General features: G+C 39.0%; 1 protein-coding gene across 1 annotated transcript in view; it reads left to right on the top strand.

The window, feature by feature from the left end:
- The first annotated feature begins 8 nt into the window (after positions 1 to 8).
- The window catches only part of LOC127622438 (unconventional myosin-Ih-like), a 32,685-nt gene continuing 17,693 nt past the window's right edge, over positions 9 to 15,000 (top strand). The window contains exons 1-2 of the mRNA XM_052096548.1: positions 9 to 280; positions 12,106 to 12,261. Of these exons, the coding sequence (XP_051952508.1) occupies positions 197 to 280; positions 12,106 to 12,261 (240 nt within the window). The 5' untranslated portion in view covers positions 9 to 196. The remainder of the gene's footprint in view (positions 281 to 12,105; positions 12,262 to 15,000) is intronic.

Below are 15,000 nucleotides of genomic sequence, written 5' to 3'. Positions count from 1 at the left end.
CACTTGTTCTCCCAAAAGAAGAAAAAAAAAAACCGTTTTTTAAATTTCCCTCTCCGGTGCTGTTTGCTCTCGACTGTCATGCGCACTTGTGCACACGCAGCACGAGTCGTGAAGAGGGAGGGTGTCTCGCGCTCTGACAGCTGTTGCAACTAAAATCACACAGACTATCTGTCAAGGGAATTTCTCGACCCACTGGATGTTTCCACTGTTTTTATTCAATCAATACATTTCCATCCTACTTTTTGTGTTTTCCCTAAGCCATTTTCATCCGCAGCACAAGGTAAGATCGTCCACACCTCAGGTGCGCCACTTCATGGGTCCTTTTAAACCAAAGTTCAGGTGCTTTAGGCTTCGTCCCAAAAAAAAAACACAAACATTTAGAGTTCATTAAAATTCCTCTATATCTCTCGCATTATTTTCGTTATTTCCACCCTATAAAGTTCTATAAATGGTCCAAGCAGACTCGGAGAAAATACGCGTGTAACAAATACTGTCTTGATTTCCATGTCCCCGAGTAGCCATTGGCAACAAAACATCACAGTTCCTGATATAGTTTTTCACTTATCCAAATTTAAGTCCATTGCTTTTGTAAGCTCTATCTAAAGGCACATCCTCTTCGTGCGGTTCTATGTGACATTCTGTCCAAATGAGAGCTGTAGTTCAGTTTACTGGTCATGATTTAACCGCCTTTGAAGCCGCGTCGTTTGAATACAGTCAGAGACTTTAATACAGTGCGGCGGGAAAACCGCGCTAAGTGGCGGTAGTGACAGACTCAACAGGCTCACAGGGCAAACATAAATGCATGGGGTGAGAAAGACTCATAATTTTGATTAATCTTAAAGACATAATAAGGATATGTAGGGCACACAAAGTGTTTAAAAAACGTTTACAGTCATTTATGTGGACACACCTTGCATGTTGATGTAAAGGTGTGAGGCTTCTGTAAATCCTCTGTTGCCATTAATAAATATGAACTGCAGCCTATTTAATAGCCTGTGCAATTCTTTTATGGAGCTGCTAATAATTAAAGCAGTTGATGAAATTAATAATTGAAAGATATAGGAGAAAATAAATCAACAGCATAACATACATTATTTTATTAGGCTACAGAAATGGGTAATACAACAGTTCAATTTCCTTTTTATCGTTAAACATAAATTCAGGAAACTGTTTAAAATCTTGTGGGAAGTGAGCTGGACGATGACGTTAATTGACTTGAACCACATGGGACACTACAGATGGTAAATCGCGAAGTCACAATGGTCACAATCAATGCGCTCTTGCAACGGACAAAAAGACGCTCATAGGAGAAGAGCACTGGGTCCTAAAGGCCATGTTTTCTTTCTGTACTCACTGAAGTGTGCAGCAGACCACAGGAGACCAATTCTACATGTAGTTGACCTTGTATTAATTATATAGAGAGAGTATATTTGTAGCCTACTTGTAAAAAGGTAATTTGTCACTGCACATTCAAATTAATCCACTGCTGGACAACTGCATTTAAATAAACTATACAATTACAAACAAGAACTAAAAAGGCAATGTAAATGGTGAATATATATATATATATATATATATATATATATATATATATATATATATATATATATATATATATATGTACACAGTATGTATTTTTTTAAATAAATCAATTACTGCACCTAAAATGTGCCCAGCACCATTATACATGGAGACAAACACAATTTGAGTGATAAGTTATATTGAACATCTTATTTGGTATGCCCCCTTTTGATTTAATGACAACAATCACATGAACTGACATGGACTCCACGAGTTAGTGTAAAACCTAATTCTTCATGTTTTCCCAGCATGATTAACATATTCAGTGTCATTTTAATATTGCATATATGATTAACGATGTAAAATAGTGTAAAGAGTCGTAAACATTTCTTATTAATTTCATGTCTTAATGTTTTTTCAAAACATGTATTTTATAAAGTTTATTAGATTTAATTCTGAATCCCAGATATTCAATGTGCTATCATATATACACACTACCGTTAAAAAGTTTAGGATCACTTACTCATTTTTTTTAATTTCAGAATAATAGTAAAGTCATCACAACTATGGAATAATATAAATGGTAATATGGAAATTATGCTGTGACTAAAAAAAAAATCTAAAATAAATCAAAACTATGTTGTATTTCAGCATCTTCAATGTGGCCACACTTTGCCTAGATTTTTCAGAAATGTACTCTTGGCATTTTCCCAATCAACTTCTTGGTTTCACCCAGGTATCACCCTGGGATGCTTTTTAAACAGTATTGAAGGAGTTCCCATTTATATGCACTAAGTGGCTGCTTTTCTTAATTATTCAGTCCAAGTCATCCATTTCAAAAACGTAATTTTTAAAAATAACATTTTAGTTTTGTAATTAAATAAATTAATATGTTGGCACAATTATATTTTTGACTACAAAACTAATTTCAAACATTTAAGCATACACCTTCAGATCAAAAGATTTTTAAGATCATGAGAAAAAGTGAAAAGTGGCCCCAAACTTTTGAACGGTAGTGTGTGTGTTTGTGTGTATATATATATATATATATATATATATATATATATATATATATATATATATATATATATATATTTAAGCATTATCACATGAGCAAGAGTGTGATATGGCCCTACATCAGCACTGCTGTGATTCGGCCTGATTTAGGGCCATATAGCATGATTGCGAGTGTGATATTTCTTATATTCAACAGTTCAACGAACAAGTAAATAAAAATAAATGAGGAAAAATTGATAATGGTCATAAAAAACTAATTTGAGCATGGAACTACTTTCTTACGCGATGGATCAGAGTCTGCCGTTGCTGGTTCAAAACAAATTATGCGTCCAAGCCTTCCTTAGCAATTCAAAAAGTTAACTTCAGAAATAGTATCACAGATTGTGCTGTTTCTAACAAGTTATAGGATAAACAAGGATGGATGGATGGATGGATGGATGTGTGTATGTGTGTGGGTGTGTGTGAGAGAGAGAGAGAGAGAGAGAGAGAGAGAGAGAGAGAGAGCGAGCATGTTTAATCACCTGTTGCTTCTCCAAAGCAGAGAAGATCAGCTTTCTCAGTGGAAAAATAGCGGCCCAAGCGGGGGTATTTTTCCCTATTTCGCGGTAGCCGGTGCGCAAGAGCCATTCACTAGAAACCACAATGTCCTCCATTTTAAACAGCGTGTTCACTCCAATGTGGAAAGTCTGATAAGAGGTAAGCACCTTCAGTTCATGTAATAATCAGTCTGTTGTGTCTCTCGGCTGTGATGAGCCATAATTCTGAACTTGTTAGTTTAAAGCCATTTAAAGCTATTGTCTAGCTTTAGTAGTAGTAATACAAGCAATCATATAGTGCTGTATGTAAACACTGGCTTAAGCGGCTTCACGTCACCTAACTGGCTAATATTACACATAAATGTATCTTTTGCCACCACCTGCTGGCTAACATATGTAATGTAAAAAAATACATACCATAGCTCTTAATAGATCTGCACTGCTCTTACACTTAAGTTTATGATGGAACGAACACAAGCGGAGTGATACAGCGTCGGAGTGCTGATAGTGTGAGACCATCATTGCTCATGGAACATCTCTCATCCAATCAGATTAATATATTTACATATATATATATACTGTGTGTGTATATATATATATATATATATATGATTTTTTTTAGCTGTTATAGCCCATATGCCTCAAGGTTTGATGCTATTCTGCTCACTACAGTTGTAAAGAGTTGCCTTTCTGTCTGCTCAAACCAGTCTGGCCAGTAGTCTCCGTTTACCTCTTTCACAAGGTTTCCGTCCACAGAACTGCCACTCTCTGGAATTTTTTTTTTTTGGCACCATTCTGAGTAAACTCTAGAGACTGTTGTGCTTGAAAATCCCAGGAGATCAGCAGTTACAGAAATACTCAAGCCAGCCCTTCCAGCACCAACAATGATGCCACGGTCGAAATCAAATTTTTTCCCATTCTGATGGTTGATGTGAACATTAACTGAAGCTCCTGACCCGTATCTTCATGATTTTATGCATTGCACTGCTGTCACATGATTGGCTGATTAGATAATCGCATTAAGAATTAGGTGTACAGGTGTTCCTAAGAAAGTGCTCAGTGAGTTTGTGTGTATATATATATATTAACCTAAAATTTTATTTTGAGAAGATTGTTTTCTTTTATCAATTGTTACTACCTTATAGCAGCTGAGGTCAAAGATTTGACATTTTTTCTGTATGCATGTCTTGAAATGAAACAGTTTCAAAAAAAAAAAAAAAAAAGAGTGGCTTTAAAACAAGAATCTGCAGTTTATTAGTACTTGTGCACTTTTGAGAGTTTAAACTCTCTGAGCTGTTTTTTAGATTTCAGAAGTCCCCTCTTGTTAACCAAAAGTGTCATCTTGCATTTAACTGTAGCTTACAAGCAGTTTTAGGATTATCTTTTGATAAATAGGGCTATATAATTGACAAAAAGTCATCACAACACTATTTCTGTACTCAGTTTGAATTGTTTTGATTTTGATATTTTTTTAACCCAATCACTTGTGAAGGGAGGTCATTTGTCCTCTGCCTTTGTCCTATTGGTTCTTTCTGCTGCCCAGACTAATGTGAGACACAAAGTGACCTTTTGGATGGCTGTCACCCAGACTGAACCCAGTAGGACACTGGGCAAGAGCAGTGGAGCTCCTGTAGATCTGTCTTTGATTAGGGTCAGAGAATCTATAGTCACTGCCTGGAAGACAGTAGTGTGTATTGATAAACAATTAGGAACAGCACTATTGATTCTGTTGAGACAAGTGTAGCTGTCCATGAGGAAGCCATCTAAAAGATGTCAGGTTTTCCACTTATACTATAACTTAATAATTCGAGTTCCTTTGGGGAAAGAATTATCCTACCATCAGTGTGATGGTTGATTATATTGGTTTTCTACTTCTAGATTCTTCTACAGTATAGTTTCAGTATTTTATTATGTGGAATATGTAACCACATAACATTGTAAATAATAAATAAAAAATGCATGCAACTTTATCTTAATTCCAACATCGCTGACTTTGAAAACATTGCAGCAGCGTGCCTTGTCCCACACAGGTAACATTTGTAACACTCAAGTGAATTGTAACAATCAAATTAATTAATTGATCCCCCTGTATTCGTGGTCACCTCCTATTCTTCTGTTTGTGATCTGACCTTCAAAGTTCCAGTTCAAACACCACGTCTCAGGGGTCACCAATCAGGTCACCTCTTGACACTTGTCTTGACCTTTGGTCATTTCAACAGGTCATGGCTGATCAAAACTTTTGACAGGGAGAGTGAAAGAAAGCTTTCTTCTTTCTACTATTCATTCAACACCTCCAAAAACTACTTGTGTCGTCCCACTTGGCTTATGTCAAAATGCTTGCCTTATAGTTGATTTGTTTGAAGTTGACAAACTGTGTGAGAGAATATTTTATATGCACTTTCAATGGCATGTGAATAGTCTCTAAAATAATAAAGCCACAACAGATACAGCACTGTTAAAATGTAACCCTCCATTTTTACCTTAAAGAGCTATTTCTACTTGATCTAACCCTTAAAATTTGTTCTATTGGTAAAACCTGATGTATGCATGTTGATTCAGTGGTATTAAATTATATTTTTGACTTGAATCCAACCAGTTTATTTAGATGTTACCACATAAAGCACATTTTTCAGCATGTTTTCAATGTATTTAGGGAAGTATGAAAGCTGCTGCCTTTTACTACACAAATTGGAAAGAACAAATTAGAAGAGGATGACTACAGTTACAGAGAACACTGATGTTTATTTAGTTTTATTTCTTCACTTCACTTTTCATTAAGAAACACACTGAAAAAATTTATGAAACGCACAGCTAATACTGAGAGCGTATTAAAACGAGAAAGGGACTTTCGGTGGGAACTCAGCAAAGCCGGTGTTATAATACACCCTTATTCTCCGCTTGGAATCTCTAATGGGAAAATCAAGTGCTGTGACTCCTGTATAATAGGATTTGCCGGGTCTCGTGCTGCATCAGGGCCCAGTGGGCAGCACAAAGCCTGTTAAGACTGGACAAGCATTACTAGAAAGGGGGGTGTGGAGCAGAATGAGCTTGTGGTGTAGGGGGTGAAGGTAGCCTTGACGACAGAAGTTGAGAATGGGACAAAATTGAATATGACTGCAGATAGATGGGTGTGCGTAGTCCATTTGCTACCTTACAGTAGTGTTTTGCCATAGATACAGAACCATAAGGAAAAGCAACTATTTTGGACATATTTTAATCAAGGTTAAGTTGCTTTACATAAAGTTCAAGTGCACTGTGAGTGGCATTAAACATCACTTGCTTGTCAAGCCTGACACAGTATATCTCTCACACGTGAGAATCAGGGTAGGTGCTGTGGGAAACTCAGTCTTTTCTACTGGATTATTTGGGTCATTAGTGGAGCGAAAAGAGACACCTTTCAATCGTCTTTACATAACTAGGCTAAGGGAAAATAAGGTTGTGCTTGATTAAATCTGTGGAGAGAAGTCACTGTCTAAAACATATTCCCTCCCAGTCCAGTCCATCAAAGAATCACGTGTTGTAATCTTCTGTAGGCCTTGCTAAATGTCAGGAAAAGCTGTGTTTGAATGGCTAACCAATGTCAGTTGAGTTCTGAGACAGTTGGCATCAAGTGGCCAAGAGCATGGAGGAGTGCGGTCTGCCCTGATGACAACTTTATTGACTGTCTTGCTCAAAGTCAGTGACTGGATGTACAGTGGTTAATTAGCCATTGATATTTCCCTAATCAAAGATCAGGAACAAGAGCTGCTCTATTGCAGTGTTTGCTTTTACCATTGCAGCCGTGTAGGACTAGGAGTAGGGTTGATATCCACATTTAGTCAGATTGTGTTTCTGTATCTTTGTGTTACACCCAACGTAGTGGTAGACACCTAGGTAAGTACTGAATAAGATCTCTGGTTCTCTGAACCCCTTCCTGACTGGGCCATAAATCATTAAGTACCCAGGCCTTGCAACCAGAACATCGGTCATTACTGTGAAGAGCACAGCAATAATAGATAAGCATCATCTCCGCTACTGAGCTACCTAAGCTGGAACCACTTGCACTGCATTAAACTCTGTCAGAAACACTGAAATGGACTGTTAAGGAGTTTACAGAGTCTGGGAAGTGTTATTGAATATTCAAGATCCAGAGTGGAATTTTGGGGGTGCTCCATGGCACACATTGGAATAGTTGGATTTGCTTAGGAGCCTAGGACTACATAAAACTCTTTGAGGAGAATTTAGGTCATAGTAAGTCTGGATGCAAGTAGTTCCCATATTTTGATCAGCGGCTGACCAAAGCAGCTACCGAGATGCAGGTACGATCAGTGTTTGTGTTTGTATCTAATTATTTGAATTCACAGATGATTGTAATGCTATATGTTTTTTAACTCAAAATATTGTAGCTCTTATTGGTATCATATTGCCAGCTACAATGTACTGCACCAAAGGAATCAATACCATAAATAATAGCTATGGAAAGAAATGTTGAAAAACAAAGATAAAAAAAGATCAAGGGAAAGCTCTATTCAAAGGAGCCATTAATGTGCTCTCATACATATTCAGTGCCTATACTTACTTCTTGTTAGCTTTTTAATGTCCACTGCTGATAGTGAAATCTTCTATCTAGCACAATATCAGCTTTCCTAGATCACCAAGATCACCTATGTCACAAGTTGATTGAATACAATCTATAAAAATGTAAAAATGTCAGGTCTTCGGTCTTAGAAAGAGATATATAAGATGTAAATTGAGCCTCACAGCTCACTTAAAGAGAGTGCTGCTATTGCTCATTATGTCTAGTCTTGCCTATACTTGGCCAGGCCTGCAGAGGAGTAGGATATCTTTAACGTATTGTTACTTTCTCTCTCCTTCCCTCCCTTTCTTATTTGGTTGAGGTCATCTCAACTGAGCCGCGACTGACACATTAGACTGGGCCGAAAGACCATCTCTTAATTAAAAGACAATAATGTTTACACAGAGGCAAGCTGATGCACCTGATGTGGCAAAGGGATGACTAGGCTTGTGACTTTGTGTCTCCTTGGGTGTGTTACATTTAAAGGGAAAGATTAAAGTTTACAACACACAAATTTAGAAATAGTGGGAAGAAGCTCAACCTCTTGGCTTCTATCAATAAAAATTAATAGACATGTCATTTTCATAATCCTTACAGACAACAATCTTTAAATATAGGGTTGTCCTTACTACAGTAGTTTTGACTAATGCTAAGTGCACACTGTATGATTGTTATGGTCCTATATGATTGTTGTTGCTTTTCAAACAATATGAAATGATCCCAGTGAGATCTTTGGTAAAGGCAATGGCAAACTGAATGGCATTACGCCTGTTCGATACACATCGTAGCCAAGACTTCGTTCCTAGTCGTCCCAATTGATAGTGCTTACTGGGAGTTTTATATAATCTGGCCTTCGTAGGAGCAGTCATAATGCATGACTGTGACACAAAAACTGCCAGAATTTTGTCGGAGGCTGAGATTCATTGCAAAGCCAATTAATCGTCTGGTGGTAAACACTTCACACTAAGTGACCAAAAACGGAAAATTTTGCACAGTGACAAAAAATATATATATGTGTTTTATGATTCCTGACAAAATCGTGGTCAAAATCGTAGGCCAGGTTAAAGGAATATTTCATCCAAAAATTAAAATTCTCTCATCATTTACTCATTTACCCTCATTTCATCCCAGATGTGTATGACTTTCTTTCTTCTACAAACCACAACTTTTTAGAAGAATATTTCAGCTCCGTTGGCCCATACAATGCAAGTGAATTTTGTCCAAAAGTTTGAAGTGCCAAAAACCACATAAAGGCAGTATAAAAGTAATTAATATGACTCCAGTGGTTTAATCCATGTCATCTGAAGCGATCCAATTGATTTTGGGTGAGAACAGACAAAAATATAACCAGTGTTTACTGTACACCTTGCAATTGCAGTCTTTAGGCATGATAATGATTTCAAGCTCGATTACACATCCTAGAGCTTGACACATGCACAGAGCGCTAGATGGTGCTAGTGTAATCAAGCTTTAAATCATTATCTGCAAGGAGACTGCAGATGTCAAGATTTGTAGTGAAAACAGAGTTATATTTTGGTCTGTTCTCACCCAAAATGTATTGGATTGCTTCAGAAGACTTGGATTAAACCACTGGAGATTCATGGCTTATTTTATGCTGCCTTTATGTGGTTTTTGGAGCTTCAGAGTTTTGGTCACCATTCCTTTGCAATGTATCGTAAATTTTGTGTCGCATTATTATTATCTTTGACATTAAATTAAGTTGGTCAGAAGGTACATTACCAGTTAAAAGTTTGGACATACTTGACTGACTTTGTTTCTTATGATCTTAAAAAAAAAGTATTATCTAAAGGCAAATGATGCAAATGAATAAATGGTTAAATATATAATTTTTTTTGTTAAGGGGTGGTAATGGTGATAAAGACTATTGAAAGGATACTGAAGGAAAGAAGCCAACAAGTGCTCAGCATACATGGGAAATTCTTATTATTTAAAAAACATCCCAGATGGCACCTCAAGTTGGTTGAGTGAATGCAAGAGTATGCAGAGGTGTAATGTAGGCTATTGAACTAAAATAATCAATATTTTTGATCACTATATAATTCCCAGTACTTTCATTTGTGTTATTTCATAGTTTTTATGACTTCACTATCATTATAAAACATGGAAAATAGTAAAAATAAAGATTAGTGGGTATGTCCAAATGTTTGACCTGTGCTGTATAAACCCTACATTAGAACCTTACAGGTCACTCAAACTCATGAGAGTAACATGTTGCTGCTTTAAGTTGTGTCACTTATTGCATGTTCCTGAGAAGAGGAACAGGCTTTTCCTGTGCTGATGTACTTGCGTCTTATCACACTGGACGTGTCACACTATAAACATTAAAATCCCCTCTGTCCATTGTTCCTTATGTGACATTGAGTTCAGCTTGTTCCCATGTGGGGACAGAAACTAGAGAGGGGGAGTCTACACAATAATGCAGAGATTGAGATTGGTTCTGACATCTCAAATGGGGGATCTTCAATGATATTGTTCACCTGCCCCTTTGGCTTAAAGCAGGGTGAGAGGGGGAGGGGCATGTTTTGGGGTCGGTGGTGAGGACATGAAATGGTGGGGAGCGTGTTGTGATTTGTGGTGGTGGGTGGTGTTTCGTGAGTTTGGGGTATGCGTGCATGTAGCGGGATGAAAATTGTATTGGCGGACAGGTGGGAGAAAATCTCCCATCCGAGAAATACTTCCCCCTCCCCAAACGCATACACACACCCTTCCTTACGGTGTTCATATAACTGTGGTGTTCAGAACAAGCCTCTATTGTGTGCCCCAAGGGCATGCTAAATGAGTGTCTCAGAGAGCAGCGGGACACAGACCGTTACAGCACAATTTAGTCTGTCCCGTTGTCTCAAGAAGGCCCCATTTCAGAAGCTCACAGATCAGACAAATATAAGCAACCCCCCTTCCCTTCCTATGTCCCTCCTTCCCTCCATATCTCTCCCTCTCTCAGTCTCCTGCTCCTTTGCCCTCTCCCCCTCTACATCCAACGAGCCCGCAGCAGCCCAAATAGGCCAAATCTCATCTATTGTCCTGGGACTGCCCAGTGTGAAATTCACTGTGACATTAAATGTTTTCTAATGAATAAATTTTGAAAGGATATGCAGAGAGAATATGTGTAATGGAATGTAGACTGCATTTTAAAAGCTTCTTTATTGTCCATCGTCTTTGGAATTTACAGGACAAAAAAACTGGCCTCTTTCAGAGCTAATGAGGTTTATGGGGGTGAAGGGGGGAACAGAGGAGATTTTGGGGGCTTTTGGTCGTTAGATTAGACTTGGATTTATTTATGTTTTGTGTACCTTTTTGTATACCTACGTTATTTTTTATTTTTTTTCTCTTTCTTTTAATTTGCCATCTGAAAATCAAATAACCTCTATTCTTAAAAGCTAGGGAAGGACTGTAAAATAAAATTCAAGTAGTGTCTCTTGCTTATATTGAGAATTTCACAACTTCTTTATTTTGTTTGTTGGAATGCAATGACACATTGTTAAACTCAGGAAGTAACCAGAGAAAAATATGGGGTTGACATCACATTTAAGGTCACTGAGTATTGTGTTTTTTTCAAAGAAATTTCTCAATATTGAAATGAACATCTTCCTAGATTCCTATAGGGCATGAAGAAACCAAAGATTTCTATTTATAGAAGTGCACAGATTGAAGACTTTAGACTGTTTAGTAATTCTGCTCTTTTGCACAATTTTCCCTAGAGAAGTTAGAAGAGAGCTACCTTCAAAAAGAGAATAGGTTTTGGCATTGATCGGCCCACTTGATTACTGATATTGGCATTGAGTAAACTCAAGCCTTAGTGAATATTCAAGTGGAGTTAAAATGCACGCACATACTTCGCCTTTATCGGTTCTTCCCAGAGCCAAGTTGAATGTCATGGCTCTCTGTGTTTAAGGTGTACTGAATGTGATTTGATGCAGTCTGTGGCATATATCCAGTCACAAAATACTATTTAAACAAGATTCTTAGTGAAAGCTAAGCTGTCAGTCATAGGGATAGGAACATGGTCTACTCAATGCATATGATATCTCATTACAAATGGCTCTACTATAGAGAACAGCAGCATAAAGTACTTAGTTAAACATCAGCAGGGGATTATGCGGTTGGATGATCGTGACTCAATCTGGGACCTTAGACCCTGATTCTCGATCTCAGTCTCAACATGATAGGAAGTCTATTAATGAAAAAGTAAAAGTCACTAGATGGCCCTGGTTTCCTTTCAATCCTGTTGCTGAAGAAATGCTGTATAAATGCCAATTCCATTTTAAAAACCTGCTATTTTGTAGTCCATTACAATGGGTGATGACAATTTGATTTGACTAAAATTGATATTCAGGCCTGTGCTGCTGTTTTAAAAGAACTTTACAAATGAAGAATGACATATAACACAATATTGTAGACTTGCTCACCGTAAACCATATTGAATCATAGTCAGTGCTGTCCTTGTTTGATCAGCAGAAAGGAAAGGCTAAGCTGGGCCAGTTGGACTTGGAGGGAGCTCTGATTGCCAGAGACCGAGTTGGCATCCAGGATTTCGTACTTCTCGATGCCCACAACAGTGAAACAGCATTCCTGGACAATTTGAAGAAACGTTTCTCAGAGGATTTGATATACGTGAGTGAAAAGTCATGTAAAAAAAATAAATAAAATAATTCTCATTGCAAAAACCTAAAAAAAAAAAAAAATCATATTTTCTTTATCATCTTGTTTTCCAGTAATAACACTATGTAACAAAATTTTTGTTCTTGGGTAGTAAGTGTTATTTCCTAATTGCTTATGCCTCAAAAGTATAGAAAATGGCTGTTATTCCTCACAAACTTTGCTTTTGTGACCAGGACAGTGATATTTTGAAGTGTACCTATTTCCAATAAGAAAACAGGTGAATTTGTGTCTTTTCTTTCACAAAAAGGCAGAAAAAACAACATGAATCCAAATTAACATGTATTTATACTAAAGTAATACAAAAATTACTACAAAAGATTTAAAAGTGAGCAGTGTTTCGATATTTACGATTATACTGTAAATCACTTTAACGAATCAGCCCTCAAATGCAGTCTCCCATCATGTTCTCATTATACTGTCCTTGGTAGTGGCATTCAAAGTCCAGTATATCCTGGTGGAAGCACTCGCCTTGGTCCTCCAAGTATGCTCCCATGTTCTCCTTTAATTTATCAAGATGAGCATCAAGGATATGGACTTCGAGGAACATCCTGCGGCCCTTTGTGCCGTAGTTCTTCACCAGAGTCTCAACCAGCTCCACATAGTTTTTGGCCTTGTGATTGCCCAGGAAGCCCTGAACCACTGCGACAAAGCTGTTCCAAGCCGCTTTCTCTTTACTAGTGAGCTTCTTGGGGAATTCATTGCACTACAGGATCTTCTTTATCTTTGGTCCAACAAAGACACCGGCTTTGACCTTTGCCTCAGACAGTCAAAGGTACTTGAAGGATGCTGACTCCTTATCTAGAGCTCTGATAATTTGTTTCATAAGGCCCAGTTTGATGTGCAGTGGTGGCATCAGCAACTTTGGGGGTGTCCACCAGTTGCTCCCACTTGACGTTGTGTCCTATGTCGAACTATGTCCGCTGTGGCCAGTCCCATCTTTGGTAGTGCACCTTGGTGTCCCTGCTATCCCAAAGGCAAAGATAGCATGGAAACTTGGTAAAACTGCCTTTGAGACCCATCAGGAATGCCACCATTTTGAAGTCTCCTATGACCTCCCAGACATACTCATCATAATTCAAAGCATCCAGCAAGGTGTTGAGTCAGGGGAAGAGACGGGTACCTGTTTCCATTATGGTGCAGCACGGCTTTGAAGCTCCTGGATGAGCTGTCAATGAAGAGGCGCCACTCATTCTGGTAACAGGCGATTCCGATAGCCTCGAAAAGACTGGTCTCATTGTGGCAGAAGCAGAGCCCATCTTGAAGGGTGAAGAACTTTCATCCAACAAGTTCCTCTGCTTGAGCCTAGTCGTCAAAAGCTCGGCATTGGACTTGGTGAGACCAAGAACTCTAATCAAGTCGTTGAGGTCTTTTTGGCTGGGGTAGTATAGGTTTCTGTCCTCAGCTCCAACTCTGAAATCTTCAACTTCTGGATCTTCAATGTCTTCCTCACTCTCTGACTTGCTGCCCTCTTCTAAAGATGGCTGCTCTCTTTCTCCGGAGGAGTGGGTATTGGAGCTCATGGCAGTGTGGCACTGGGGCGATGGATGGAGGAAGGTCCGGATATGTGATAGCAGGTGCATTCTTGCCAGTCTGATGTTTGGAAAGGTCCACCATGCAGAAGTAGCAGTTGCTTGAGTGGTCAGTGGGTTCCCGCCAAATTCTTGGGATAGCGAACTTCATTGCTCTCTTTTCCCCTCTGTACCATCCTACAAAAATACATTTATTTCACCTATGACTAATGTGTAAGAGATTATAGCAAAAATGTTCAAATATGATATATTATTTCAATAACATTTAAAATTTAAAAACTTTTACAATTTAAAATTGTTTAAAAGATGTTATAACATAAGATTCAGAGCAACAATTGTCCATCTTACATACCAGAGTGTTTTGCAGTGCTGGCATGGGGTCTGTCTTGATCCCCGATGCTGAAATATGCCTTGTAGGCCTCACATATCTTAGCAGATGCTTCCACTGAGTCCCCCTTCCCTGAGAATGAAGGTCCTTCCTCAGGGGAATCTGCTAGGAAGATGCTGTCGCAAGGAGCGTGAGATCCGAGCACCAAGTCTGAGTGGGTCAACAAGGCACTACAAGAGTGCCCTCACTGGCCTTGCACAGGACTTGTTCAAGTAGGCTCACTAGGGAAAATGCGTACTCACGCAGCCACCGGGGTCAGCTGTGTGCCAGCGTGTCTGTCCTGAGGGGGGCTCCCATCAGGGAGTATCAGAGCAGGCAGCGGGAGGATTCCAGAGAGGCAAACAGGTCTACCTGTGCTTCACACTATCAATTCTGAATCAGCTGTACCGCCTGGGGGTGGAGTCTCCACTCTCCACTGAGTGTGGCCTGTCGTGACAGCGCATCCTCTGACCTCGGCCGATGCTGACACCAGAGGAGGAGTTGGTGGGCGAGTTGCGACATACGACGAGAGCGAAAGTCGTCTTGGCGAGTTATATATGCTGCAGTTGCAGAGCTGTCGCGCAGCTGGACGCGAGCTGTAGGACGGTTCTGTGTTGATGCAAAATTGAGATGCGAAATTACACGTCCTTCAGGTCTACCGCTGCGAACCAATCTTGATGCCAGACGCACATTAGAATAAGTTTCTGCGCGAGCATCTTGAATGGGAGTCTGTGTAAGGCCCGGTTCAGAACTCACAGGTCCAAGATTGGCCGCAGCCCACCCTTCTTTATCTCG

This window comes from Xyrauchen texanus, chromosome 3, assembly GCF_025860055.1.
Source record: "Xyrauchen texanus isolate HMW12.3.18 chromosome 3, RBS_HiC_50CHRs, whole genome shotgun sequence".
In the NCBI taxonomy this organism is placed as follows: domain Eukaryota; kingdom Metazoa; phylum Chordata; class Actinopteri; order Cypriniformes; family Catostomidae; genus Xyrauchen; species Xyrauchen texanus.
The sequence above is the reverse complement of the archived record's forward strand: the minus strand, read 5'-3'. Positions and strand labels throughout refer to the sequence as shown.